Source organism: Delphinapterus leucas, chromosome 14, assembly GCF_059928025.1.
Source record: "Delphinapterus leucas isolate spDelLeu-1000000601 "Yukka" chromosome 14, BTC_Dleu_Yukka2, whole genome shotgun sequence".
In the NCBI taxonomy this organism is placed as follows: domain Eukaryota; kingdom Metazoa; phylum Chordata; class Mammalia; order Artiodactyla; family Monodontidae; genus Delphinapterus; species Delphinapterus leucas.
Window position 1 is genome coordinate 17,534,470 of NC_143142.1, and position 14,661 is coordinate 17,549,130.

Sequence of the window (14,661 nt, forward strand, 5' to 3'; positions counted from 1 at the left end):
TAGCCACAGCAATCAGAGAAGAAAAAGAAATAAGAGGAATCCAAATCAGAAAAGAAGTAAAACTGTCACTGTTTGCAGATGACATGATACTATAAACAGAGAATCCTAAAGATGCTACCAGAAAACTATTAGAGCTAATCAATGAATTTGGTAAAGTAGCAGGATACAAAATCAATGCACAGAAATCACTTGCATTCCTATTCACTAATGATGAAAAATCTGAAAGAGAAATTAAGGAAACAGTCCCATTTACCACTGCAACAAAAAGAATAAAATACCTAAGAATAAAACTACCTAAGGAGACAAAAGACCTGTATGCAGAAGACTATAAGACACCGATGAAAGAAATTAAAAATGATACAAACAGATGGAGAGATATGCCATGTTCCTGGATTGGAAGAATCAACGTTGTGAAATGACTATACTACACAAAGCAACCTACAGATTCAATGCAATCCCTATCAAACTATCAATGGCATTTTTCACATAACTAGAAGAAAAATTTCACAATTTGTATGGAAACACAAATGACCCTGAATAGCCAAAGCAATCCCTATCAAACTATCAATGGCATTTTTCACAGAACTAGAAGAAAAATTTCACAATTTGTATGGAAACACAAATGACCCTGAATAGCCAAAGCAATCTTGAGAAAGAAAAACAGAGCTGGAGGAATCAGGCTCCCAGACTTCAGACTATACTACAAAGCTACAGTAATCAAGACAGTATGGTACTGGTACAAAAACAGAACTATATATCAATGGAACAGGATAGAAAGCCCAGAGATAAACCCATGCACCTATAGTCACCTTATCTGTGATAAAGGAGGCAAGAATATACAATGGAGAAAAGACAGCCTCTTCAATAAGTTGTGCTGGGAAAACTGGACAGCTACATGTAAAAGAATGAAATTAGAACACTCCCTAACACCATACACAAAAACAAACTGAAAATGGATTAAAGACCTAAATGTAAGGCCAGACACTATAAAACTCTTAGAGGAAAACATAGGCAGAACACTCCATGACATAAATCATAGCAAGATCCTTTTTGACCCACCTCCCAAAGAAATGGAAATAAAAACAAAAATAAACAAATGGGACCTAATGAAACTTAAAAGCTTTTGAACATCAAAGGAAACCATAAACAAGACGAAAAGACAACCCTCAGAATGCGAGAAAATATTTGCAAATGAAGCAACTGACAAAGGATAAATCTCCAAAATATACAAGCAGCTCATGCAGCTCAATAACAAAAAAACAAACAACCCAATCCAAAAATGGGCAAAAGACCTAAATAGACATTTCTCCAAAGAAGATATACAGATTGCCAACAAACACATGAAAGGATGCTTAACATCACTAATCGTTAGAAAAGTGCAAATCAAAACTACAATGAGGTATCACCTCACACCGGTCAGAACGGCCATCGTCAAAAAATCTACAAACAATAAATGCTGGAGAGGGCGTGGAGAAAAGGGAACCCTCTTGCACTGTTGGTGGGAATGTAAATTGATACACCCATTATGGAGAACAGTATGGAAATTCCTTAAAAAACTAAAAATAGGACTACCATATGACCCAGCAATCCCACTACTGGGCATGTACCCTGAGAAAACCATAATTCAAAAGTGTCATGTACCACAACGTTCACTGCAGCACTATTTACAATAGCCAGGACATGGAAGCAACCTAAATGTCCATCGACAGATGAATGGATAAAGAAGATATCCATTCTTCTTTATATATGTGGCACATATATACAATGCAATATTACTCAGCCATAAAAATAAACGAAATTGAGTTATCTGTAGTGAGGGGGATGGACCTAGAGTCTGTCATACCGAGTGAAGTAAGTCAGAAAGAAAAAAACAAATACCGTATGCTAATACATATATATGGAATCTAAAGAAAAAACATGGTTCTGAAGAACCCAGGGGCAGGACAGGAATAAAGATGCAGATGTAGAGAATGGACCTGAGGACACCAGGAGGGGGAAGGGTAAGTTGAGACAAAGTGAGAGAGTGGCATTGACATATATACACTACCAAATGTAAAGCAGATATGTAGTGGGAAGCAGCTGCATAGCACAGGGAGATCAGCTCAGTGCTTTGTGTCCACATAGAGGGATGGGATAGAGAGGGTGGGAGGGAGACGCAGGAGGGCGGGGATATGGGGATATATGTATACATATAGCTGATTCACTATGTTATACAGCAGCAACTAACACAACAATGTAAAGCAATTATACCCCAATAAAGATGTTTAAAAAAAACAACAGGGTGACTAAATAGCCAATAGGTCAAGTAAGAAATCAAAAGAGAAATTTAAAAAATACCTTGAGACAAGTGAAAATGGAAATAAAACATTTCAACATTTATGGCATGCAGCAAAGTGGCTCTAAGAGGGAAGTTCATAGTGATTCATGCCTACCTCAAGAAACAACAAAAATCTCAAACAATCTAATTTTTTACCTTAAGGAACTAGAAAAAGAATAAATGAAGCCCAAAGTTAGTAGAAAGAAGTAAATAACAAAGATCAGAGGAGAAATAAATGAAATAGAGACTGAAAAGGCAACCAAAAAGATCAATGAAATTAAGAGCTGTGCGTCTGGAGCCTGTGCTCCGCAACAAGAGAGGCCGCGATAGTGAGAGGCCCACGCACCACGATGAAGAGTGGCCCCCGCTTGCCACAACTAGAGAAAGCCCTTGCACAGAAACGAAGACCTAACACAGCAAAAATAAATAAATAAATTACTAAACTCCTACCCCCAACATCTTCTTTAAAAAAAAAAATTAAGAGCCGGCTCTTTGAAATAAAGTTGACAAATCTTTGGCTAGACTCACCAAAGAAAAAAAAAAAAAAGAGGCTCACATAAAATCAGAAATGAAAGAAGAGACAACTGATTGAAAAAATACAAAATATCGGGCTTCCCTGGTGGCACAGTGGTTGAGAGTCCGCCTGCTGATGCAGGGGATGCGGGTTCGTGCCCCGGTCCGGGAAGATCCCACATGCCGCAGAGCAGCTGGGCCCGTGAGCCATGGCCTGCTGGGCCTGCGTGTCTGGAGCCTGTGCTCCGCAGCGGGAGAGGCCACAACAGTGAGAGGCCCGTGTACTGCAAAAAAAAAAAAAAAATACAAAATATCCTAAGAGACTATTATGAACAATTATATGCCAACAAACCGGAGAACCTAGAAGAAATGGATAAATTCCTAGAAACTTACAATCTTCTAAGACTGAATCATGAAGAAACAAATTCTGAATAGACCTATTACTAGTAAGAAAACTAAATCAAAAACCTGTCAACAAACCGGAGTCCAGGACCAGATGACCTCAATGATAAATTCTACCAAACATTCAAAAAAGAACTAATACCCATCCTTCTCAAACTCTTCCAAAAAACTGAAGAGGAGGGAATGCCTCCAAACCCATTTTACAAAGCCAGAATTACCCTGATATCAAAACCAGACAGGCACAACAAAAAAAGAAAATTACAGGCTCTGATGAACATAGATGCAAAAATTCTCAACAAAATATTAGCAAACCGAATTTGACAAGATATTAAAAAGATAATACACCATGATCAAATGGGATTTATTCCAGGAATACAAGGATGGTTCAGTATCTGCAAATCAATCAATGTGATACATAATATTAACAAAATGAAAGATAAAAATCACATGATCATCTCAATATATGCAGAAAAAACATCTGAAAAAATTCAACATCCATTTACGATAAAAAAACTCTCAACAAAGTGGGTACAGAGGGGATGTACTTCAACATAATAAAGGCCATATATAAAAAGCCCACAGCTAACATCATTGTGAAAAGCTGAAAGCTTTTCCTTTAAGGTCAGGAACAAAACAAGGAGGCCCACTCTCACCACTTTTATTCAACATGGTACTGGATGTCCTAGCCAGAACTAGGCAAGAAAAAATAAGTAAATAAAAGGCATCCCAGTTGGAAAGGAAGAAGTAAGATTCACTATTTGAGCCGATGTGATATTATATATAGAAAACCCTAAAGATTTCATTAGGAAAACTGTTAGAATAAATTAATTCAGTAGAATTGCAGGATACAAAATCAATATACAAAAATCCGCTGCTATCAGAAATGAACTATCAGAAATAGAAATTACAAAAGCAATCTCATTTACAACTGCAACAAAAAGAATAAAATATCTAGAATAAATTTAACCAAGGAGTTCTGAAAGACCTGTACACTGAAAACTATACGACACTGATAAGGGACTTCCCTGGTGGCGGAGTAGTTAAGAATCCGCCTGCCAACGCAGGGGACACGGGCTTGAGCCCTGCTCCAGGAAGATCCCACATGCCGCGGAGCAACTAAGCCCATGTGCCACGACTCCTGGGCCTGCACTCTAGGGCCCGCAAGCCACAACTACTGAGCCCACGTGCCACAACTACTGAAGCCTGTGTGCTTAGAGAAGCCACCACAATGAGAAACCCGTGCACCACAATAAAGAGTAGCCCCCAATTGCCTCAACTAGAGAAAGCCCGCGTGCAGCAACGAAGACCCAATGCAATGAAAAATAGATAAATAAATAAAATTAAATTAAAGACAGTGATAAAAGAAATCAAAGAAGACACAAATAAATGGAAAGTTATTTCATGCTCATGGACTGGAAGAATTAATATTATTAAAATGTCCATACCACTCTGAGTAATCTATAGATTCAATGCAATCCCTATCAAAATTCCAATGGCATTTTTCAGAGAAATAGAATCAAAATTTGTATGGAACCAAAAAAGACCCTGAATGGAAAGCAATCTAGAGACAGAAGAACAAAGCTGGAGGCATTGCGCACCCTGATTTCAAACTATATTACAAAGATACAGTAATCAAAACGGTATGGTACTGGCATAAAAACACACATACAGATGAATGGAACAGAATAGAGAGCCCAGAAATGAACCCACACATATATGGTCAATTAATTTACAACAAAGGAGGCAAGAATTTACAACGGGGAAAGAACAGTCTCTTCAATAAATGGTATTGGGAAACTGGAACAGCCACAGGCAAAAGAATGAAACTAGACTACTACCTTACACCATATATAAAAATAAACTCAAAATGGAGTAAAGAATTGAATGTAAGATCTGAAACCATGAAACTCCTAAAAGAAATCACAGGCAGTAAGCTCTTTGACAAGGGTCTTGGAAATGATTTTTTTGGACGTGACTCCAAAAGCAAAGTCAACAAAAATAAAAATCAGCAAGTGGGACTACAACAAACTAAAAAGCTTCTGCAGAGCAAAAGAAACCATCAACAAAATGAAAAGGCAACCTATGGAATGGAAGAAAATATTTGCAAATCATATACCTGATAAGGGGTTAATATCCAAAATATATAAAGAACTCATGCAACTCAACAAAAAAACAAGTAATCTGGTTAAAAAATGGTTAGAGGATCTGAATACATTTTTCCAGAGATGACATACAAATGACCAACAGGCACATGTAAAGGTGCTCAACATCACTAACCATCTGGGAAATGCAAATCAAAACCACAATGATAGGGTTTCCCTGGTGGCGCAGTGGTTGAGAGTCTGCCTGCTGATGCAGGGGACACGGGTTCATGCCCTGGTCCGGGAAGATCCCACATGCCGCGGAGCGGCTGGGCCCGTGAGCCACGGCCGCTGAGCCTGCGCGTCCGGAGCCTGTGCTCCACAATGGGAGAGGCCACGACAGTGAGAGGCCCGCGTACCGCAAAAAAAAATAAAAATTAAAAAAAAAAACAAAAAAACCCCACAGTGATATATCACCTCACACCTGTTAGAATGGCTATTACCAAAAAGACAAGAAATAACTAGTGTTGGTGAGGGTATGGAGAAAAGGGAACTCTTGTGCACTGTTGCTGGAAATGTAAACTGGTGCAGCCACTATGGAAAACAGTATGGAGATTCCTCAAAAAAACTGAAAATAGAACTACCATATGATTCCACAATTGCATTTCTGGGTATTCATCTGAGGAAAACAGAAACACTAATTTGAAAAGATGTATGTACCCCCTTGTTCACAGCAGCATTATTTACAATATCCAAGATAAAGGAAACAACCCAAGTGTCCACCAATGGACAAATGGATAAAAAGATGTGGTGTGCATGTGTGCGCACACGTGCGCGCGCACACACACACAGGAATACTATTCAGCCATAAAAGAGAATGGTATCTTGTCATTTGTGACAACACGGATGGACCTTGAGGTCATTATACTAACTGAAATAAGTCAGAGAAAGACAAATACCATATAATTTCACTTATATGCAGAAACTAAAAAACAAAGAAAAAAACCCAAGCTCATAGATACAGAGAACAGATTGGTGTACCTATGGTTGCTGGGGCAGGGGGTTGGCGGTAGGGGAAAGGTAAGCAAAATGGGTGAAGGGGATCAAAGAGGACAAACTTCAAGTTATAAAATAGATAAATCATGGGGATGTAAAGTACAGCACGGTGACTATAGTTAATAACATATACTGCATTTCTGAAAGTTGCTAAGAGGGTAGATCTTAAAAGTCTTTAACACAAGAAAAAAAAGAAAAAAATTAACAATGTATGGTGATGGATGTTAACTAGCCTTACTGTGCAATGTGTACAAATATCAAATCATGTTGTACACCTGAAACTAAGATAATGTTACATGTCAACTATACTTCAATTAAAAAAAATGGAGTAAGAAGTTACAATGCAGAGATCACAGGTATACTTCTACAGGACAAATATACTCATTTACAGCATGATATACCAATTCAATGAGGGCTGCATCCCGAGCAACTTAGATAGAAACGAAGATGCCATGCTCTGGAGAGCCGGGTCAGAGGAGCAGCACGTGGCTCCAGGACCAACACACGTATGTGAGGAGCACGAACAAAGACATTTTGTAAATTGTGAGAGCAGAAAAACAGCAGTATTTTTAAAACAAGTATGTTATTTTCTATAATCTAGTTTGTGTATAGTTTTGTGTATAGCCAAGCTAATAGAACGAATATTATACATATACTTTAGACTAGCTCATCTTCATTTTTAAAATCATGTATTTTTTTTCCGTCTTTTTTTTTTTTGGCCATGCAGCGCAGCTTGTGGGATCATAGTTCCCCGACAAGGGATTGAACCCGGGCCCTGGCAATGAAAGAGCTGAGTCCTAACCACTGTACCGCCAGGGAATTCCCTAAAATCATATACTTTCAAATTGGCCAAAAAACTTCTTTTTCAATTCTCTCATTGGGACAATGGGGGATGCTTAATGTGGTTATCTTATAAAGGTGGACACAGGCTATTACCTCAAAATCATCTCACTCAGTATGCTTCCCAGACCTTCCCACTGTGCTGGGGTGCCAGCTCATCTGGGCCCCTTCTCCTTCTGCACTCTCCTTAGGGAAATGGCCCTCAGGCCCAGGCCTTTCACCCCACCCCTTTGCTCAAGCCTCCACACAGTACACAGTATGCTGGCTTGGCATCTCTGCTGCAGGTCCAGCAGGTACCTTACACTCATCACAGCCAGACAGAACTCTCGATGGCCCACAGTCCCCCCTCCACCTCCTGCCCCCCCATCCAAGCTGGTCATCCCTTAGCTCAGCAAATGGCCCCACCATCCACACAGTTGCTTGGGCCAGAAATCTGGCAACATCTTTGAAACTTATAGTCCTCACTCCCCCATATCCAATCTACCAGTAAGACCTGTAAACTCCACTCCTGGAGTGGACTGTAAATCCTCCGGCTTCCATCTCCATCAGCCCAGTGGTTCTGACCCAAGGATGATTTTGCACACCGCCCCACCCCAGAGGGCATTTGACAATGTTTGGAGACATGTACGGTTGTCAAAAGTGGGAGAGAGGTGCTACTGGAATTTATGGGTAGGGGTCAGGGGCTGCTAAACATCCTACAACGGATAGGATGCCCTCCACAACAACAAATTATCTGGCCCCAAATGTCAACAGTGCTAAGGCTGAGAAACCCTGCCCTAGTCCAAGTCAACAATGTCTCTCATTATTTTCATTGTCACAGTGTCCTTCATTATATTAAATATACTTCCTCTTACTTATCATTGGTCTCCTCACTACTGCAATGTAATCCTCTTGGGAACAGACCTTGGCTGTCTTAGTCCCCTCTGCATCCTCAGTGCCTGGCACACATAGGTGCTCTATAAATATCTGAAGGTGAGTAAGTAAGTGTGAAAGACAGAAGTAGCAGCACTTTGATTTAAAAAATGTAAAATGTAACAGAGAAGTTCTTAACCCTTTATGCAGTCAACAGCTTCAAGGTTTATAGACGTTTTGTCCTCATAACACCCATCATACTAACAACTCCTGTGCTGCTCACAGTGGGGACTTTCTTCCTTGCTCAGCTAAAAAGGAAAATGTCGGGCATATCCATGCAATGAGATCTTACACAACCAATAATAATGAGGTTTTTAAAGAATTCTGACATGATAAAATGCTTATAATGTGATTAATGGAAAGGGAAAAATAAAACTATGTATTTCAATCTAAATATATATTTATGTAACACACTCAGGATCAGGTGGTTATCTATGGACTGTAGGATTAAGAGTGGTTTAAGTTTTCTTTTTTCTGCTTCCTTGTCTTTTCTAGTTTTCTATTCATAAAAAAATATTAACTTTTAAAAAAGCAAGTTGCACTTCATAATGAAAATAAAAGCCAGGTCATAGGAACAAGCTAGAAGTGCTAGGACTGCAATGACCTTAAGCTTTTTAACTGAAGAGAATCAAGTTCTAAGAATAGCTCAAAAATACCCTTCTTCAGAATCTATTTTCTGAGTCAAGGAAGCCAGGAGAGAATCAACTTCTAAGAAAACTTGTCTGGCAAATGTGAGAGATGGCGGAGACCGCCTCAGGACTCCAGACCTGTGAGTATCTGCAGCCGGATCTGGGTTAGAGTCGTCAGCGAGGTCTGGTAGAGGACGCAGATGTTGCAAACCTTCTGCACCTCTGCAGAATCAACACGTTTACCCCCGACAGGCCTGAGAATATTCCGAACTGACGCCGACTTCTGAAATGCACGCTTCAGGAGAGCTGGCGTGGAGAGAAGGAGGAACCTGTGAGCAGAAGTTCAGCCATCTGCCAAACTCCACCCCATAAAGGGAAGAGCGCTTCAGTACAGCTCCTAATTTCCAGCCAGAGCCAGACAGTGAGGCTGCAGCTTCGATTCAAATCATCTCTTTTGGGTAAATCAGAAAAGCAGTAACAAAAGGTTTTTAGACAGAACACAAAGACCTCTTTAGAACAGCACAAGATCTGTCAGAACAAGCCAAACATATTTGATTCTTACTGTGGATTATTTTACTGTAACCACTTAACTTCAGAACCCACAAAGGTGAAACTTCCAAGGACTGAATTATGGGAAGAGGGGCAAAGGTGGGGGGCCTGGCTAATTCCCAATGTTCTGTGCTTTCAGAGGGAAGTAGGAGCATCAACCTCCAGTACTCATTATCAGTTTGGGGTTGTACTCTCGTTTTACACCTTCGCATCTATATCCTGCTGAAGTTACACTGAGCCCATGCTCACTGACAGCTACAAGATGGAGCTTTGTGACACACTGGGTGGCAGAAGAAAAACCACACCGAACCTGGCAATCTGCCATAGGCAAGTAACTCCACTGAATTATGTGTTAACAGCATTGCCTTACTTTTATCAGAGTGCGCAATAAGAAACCTTTCCAAGGAACCCATTAGTGACCCTGCAACAAGGATGCCGCTGAGGTGGTAGCCTGGTCAGTGACCACTACCACCTGTATAAGCAGCTCCACAGGGGAGATTTATTTTATGATTAGGAACTCAGAAAAGCTCTGCTTCCCCTAAGAAATAGATCTTCCTGCTTCTTCCTACTAATGAGAAGTAATAAAGGGTCCACAAATCCCTTTTCATTTTTGGCCACTGGAAATTCAGAGCCAAATGGCAGTTCAGAGATAAGCATGGCAGCCCTCATGGATCATCTGTGGATGTTCTCTACACACAACCTTGATTTTGTTCACATAGTTACATTTCCCTAGTCCTTGTTTACTATCCCTAAGGACTTCCAGTCACTGTTTTGCTAAATGTGAACTTGATTTAAGCCGTCTCAAAATCTTCAGGGGAGAAGTCAGAGGTCACATGACAGAGGGGAGCAGGTACACAGGGCCAGTCAGGCGCTGCACTTCGGGGAAGGAGAGCCACTCACTCTTCACAGGAAGCACATTCTGTGGGGACGCTGGCGGCACGTGGACCGGCTCCTGGTTCTCCAGCAGCTTCTTGCTCAGGATGTCACTGAAGAAGATCCGGATCAGAGGCACCCCCCACAGGAACTGCAGCTGTCTGGTGACCAAGGGCATGGACTCGTTAAGGCTAGGAGAGAGCAGGAGAGCGGGCACGTCAGTTCCACCTGCTGGATGGCCACATGGAAGGGTAGCTGGGGACTGCCACTCAGCACGGCAAGTAAGATGCTATAAGAGAAGTGGGATCCACAAATTGCCGCTGAGGCCTGGATGCAGAAGGCACCAAGCTCTTTCTTGGCTCTCTCGCTCCACACAGACTTCCTGTGCTGCCAGCAGCATTGTTGCTCCCCTCAGGCCCCACGTGTCACAGTCACATCCCAGACAGCCTCTATCTGTTCTTCATCCTAATTCCAACCTGTTTACCACCCAGTCGACAAAAGCTTCCTGATGCCTACGTAGCTGGCTTGCAGGCCTGGCCCACAGATCTCGATGAAAAGGGGGAAGTGGTGGAAGAGAGGCAGGCAGAGACAAGGAAGACGGTGATCTGCCTCCAGAACTCACCCATAGTCCACGGATTGGGAGAACCAGCCAAGGACAGGGTGCCAATGGGTAAGGTTGGATTTCTTCTGGGACACGTACTTCTGACAGTAGCAGAGCATTTGGGTGAGCAAACTCACAAATCCATCTGTCTCCTCCTCTAACACCCTGGGGCTGAGGGAGCCCAAGTGCAGGAGGTTGCCTACAAAGAGAGAAGGCTGAGTGCAGTAGGCCCGGACAGACACACTTCCTCACCTCCCAGCCCTGCTCTCTGCCTGGGGCTCATGCATCCATGTCTACGTGCAGGAAGAAATTCCACATAGAGAGGAACCCATCAGTGCTGGGGCTGCAGTGCTGTGCAGGGCTTAGAAACAGGCAGACCTGGCCTCAAATCCTGGCTCTGCCAGAGGCGAGCTAGGTGACCCTCAACCTACTTCTTGAGTCTGTTTGCTCATCTGTAAGACTGGAGTGATGACCCCCACTCTTGATGTGAGGACTATATGAAGTAACGTGTAAAATGTCAGGTACACAGATTTTTAAGTTAGTATAACATTTTCTTACACCAAGATTCTAAAACCAAGGGTCAACACAAGCAATGACCTCCTGAAGAATAGCTGAAAAGTCCTGGAAAATCACTGTTATTCAGTGTTCACTGAATTTATTTAATGTTTTCTGTGAGGACTCTTACCATCGACTCCCTTAAAATGTAGCCCCAAGAACCTTTTTCTATGTAAAATAAATTTCCTCTAATTAGGCAACGAGAGTTGTGTACCTCTGCTGTTTCAAATGCTTCTCTATCCCCAAACCCTGTTCTCATCTAAATGAAAACACTGTAAAACAGGCATTGTAGACCTTACTCTGATCTAAGCCCCACCAAACTGTGCTCTCTTCTCTCTTGAGATGAGAATTATCCAGGTAACTCAACACGTTTTCATTTTTCCCTTGGCTGCCAGGAAGCTAAGGGCTAAAAGTTAACATTCATTTACAGTCACTCAGCTAGTTTGCCAGGCTGATGTATTTTTCCATGTGATTTTCAGTTTCATGTGTCTACTTAAACTGTTTACCTCATTACCTGTCTTTTATTGTAAGCACTTCCAACTTTTACTAAAAACAGCTTGTGGCCTCCAGAATGGTGGAAAGCTAAACACCTGGGCTTTTTCCAACGCCCAGAACACAATAAAATTCCAGCCATAGATACTTACCCATGAGACAAAGTGTATGGCATCCTTCTAAACTTTCACATACATCACGGCATCGATCTTCGTCTCTTAAAAATGTGATGAATTTACGGAGCGTGTCATGAGATTCTAAAATAGTGAGGCGCTGCAAACAATCGTAGACTGTTAAAGTGGAAGCTGATAAAAGGAGCTTCCCACCAGAGTGTGAACTCTATCCCCGCAGCTCACCCCCTAGCTGCCAAACATGTTATCCATCACCAAGAAGAAAATGAGCAAAGATGAGACCCTTTTTCTCTGGGCTTCTAACACAAGTGTGTCTACGGTAGCTACTGATTTAGGAGAACCATCAGGAGACGAGGTAGAAATTAACAGAGAAAACATTTTACTTTCTATTTTAAGGACAAAGGCAAAGATGGAATTGGGGGAATTCAGAGCCCACTCACCTCGGGGGTCACTGTGCTGAGATGAGTCATGAGAGCGGGCACAGACACAATGTGGATGAGGAACGGCCGGATCAGATTGTCTGAAAATTGTGCAGCAATCACAGGGCTAGACACAGACATATCACCTCACTCAGACACGTTTAATGTGAACCTGGAACAAAAGAACAACCCTACCAACACCCCCAAATCCCTTGGAATTATGCTTCACAGGACTTCTAGGAAGACTGAAGGCTGAAAATGGGCCCATTCACTGGGGGAAGGTTGAATAAGTGATACTTTAGTCTATGACGCAGCTATGAAAAATCAATTTACTGAAGTTTTACTGACATGAGAGAATCCTCATGCTATAATCAACTTTAAAAAAAAAAGCAGAATGAGAAACTATGTACACGGGAGAGGAGGATGGGGATAGTGACTGGAAAGGAGGAAAAGAGGGGCTTCTGGGGTGCTGCTACTGTTGTTCTATTTCACAGGTGGGGTGGTGCTTACATGGGTATGTTTACTGGGTGATAAGTCACCAATAACTCATACTTCAATTAAGCAATTTATTCTGAATATATATCCAGATAATAAATGGAACAAGGTGAGTTTGGGAAGGTTCCCATGGGCCATTAATTTAAGAAATATATATTGATCTTAGAATATAAAAATGTGTTGAATATATGAAGTATAAAGAGTAAGGAATAAAAAGTGTGGGCTCTGGAGTCAGATGGCCCAGGTTTAATTCCAGGCCCTGCCCCTCCCGGCTGTGTGACCAAGGGCAAGTGACCTAACCTCTCTGGGCCTTAGCTGCCTCGTTTATAAAATGGAGATACGAGAATGTGGTGAGGAGTCAGTTAACGTGTGTAGAAGTCTTAAAACAACGTGCAGCCCGTGAATGTTAGCTATTTGTATTATAGGACTTGGTGATCACATCTAAACATATCAGTTATGACTTCATAGACTTTTAGTAGTAGTATCTACATATTGTATGACAAAACCACGGAATATCTTGTTTTACAAGGTCCTGGTCCTGTTCAATTACTTACAAATATTCAGAGGAGGAAAAAAAGTGCACTATGCAAGAAAAAGGCTTTAAAACAGCCCGGCCTTAACAAGTGAGTCAATGGATTCTGACATATGGAAAGAAAAAACTTAAAATGATGGACGCTATTATATTCTCAAAGGAGAAGAAACGTGGTGGAATGACTAGATGATCCTCTTGGTGGATCACAGTGTGAACTGCAGCCACAGTGGGACAAGGGAAGGATGCTGGGACGGAAAGACGACTTGTGTTCTTGGGAGATGGAAGACAGGGGAGCTAGAGGATGCTGCTGCACTCCTGGGCTCAGGCGTCTGTGTGTCAATCCTCCGCTGTCTGTGACAGAGGAGAGGGTGGGCGATGCTGCTGGAATGAGCTGCTCAGGTGACTCAGGAGAGGGAGCCGCAGTAAACCTGATCTAGGAAAACATGTGTTACGACTTATTAAATACATCTCTATGTAACTCCTCTCAAAGTATGTAACGAACGTATGACTGTTACCTAGATAATTTGTTCTACTTCTTTAATCATAGCATAACCGGTTGGATTCTGTTCCTGCTATGAAGGTCTAGCCTCTAGAGGTGTGCTGTCCAATGCAGTAGCCACTGGCCACATGTCAGGGGCTACTGAGCACATAAGATGTGGCTAGACCAAATTCCTATGTTTTAAGTGTAAAATAGCCACCACTTTTTGAGGAATCAGCACGGAAAGAAAAATTAATAAATTATCTAATTTTAATTAAAATAATTTAAAAGTATTGATTCCATGCAAAAATGATAAATTTGGATATAGCAGTTTATATAAAATATATCGTTAAACTCAATTTCCCCTTTCTTTTGACTTATTTAATGTGGTTCTCATCATATTTCTATTGGACGGTGTACACCAGCCTTGTCCAATAGAACTTTTGGTGATGATGAAAATGTTTCACATTTGTGCTGTCAATATGGTTTTCAACTAGTCACGTGGCCCCTGAGCACCTGAAATATGGCTAATGAAACCAAGGAATTGAATTCTTAATTTTATTTAATTTTAATAATTTCCATTTAAACAGCCCCACGTGGCTAATGGTTAGTAGAAACCACAGTCTAGATCAGGTCGGCAAACTGTGGCCCACAGGTCAAAAACTGTCCACTGCCTGTTTTTGTAAATAAAGTTTTATTGGAACACACAGCCATTCTCATTTGTGTATGTACTGTCTATGGCTGCTTGGCGGCTACAGTGGCACAGTAGTTGTGACAGAAGCTGCG

General features: G+C 41.5%; 1 protein-coding gene across 5 annotated transcripts in view; it reads right to left on the reverse strand.

Moving 5' to 3' along the window:
* UBE3B (ubiquitin protein ligase E3B) overlaps positions 1-14,661 on the reverse strand; it is a 57,592-nt gene that overhangs the window by 30,034 nt on the left and 12,897 nt on the right. For all 5 annotated transcript variants that reach the window (XM_022550871.3, XM_089894585.1, XM_022550869.3 and 2 more), the window contains 5 exons: positions 12,392-12,497; positions 11,973-12,093; positions 10,795-10,972; positions 10,200-10,363; positions 8,889-9,056 (listed from right to left, as the gene is read on the reverse strand). In XM_022550871.3, the coding sequence (XP_022406579.1) occupies positions 8,889-9,056; positions 10,200-10,363; positions 10,795-10,972; positions 11,973-12,093; positions 12,392-12,497 (737 nt within the window). The remainder of the gene's footprint in view (positions 1-8,888; positions 9,057-10,199; positions 10,364-10,794; positions 10,973-11,972; positions 12,094-12,391; positions 12,498-14,661) is intronic.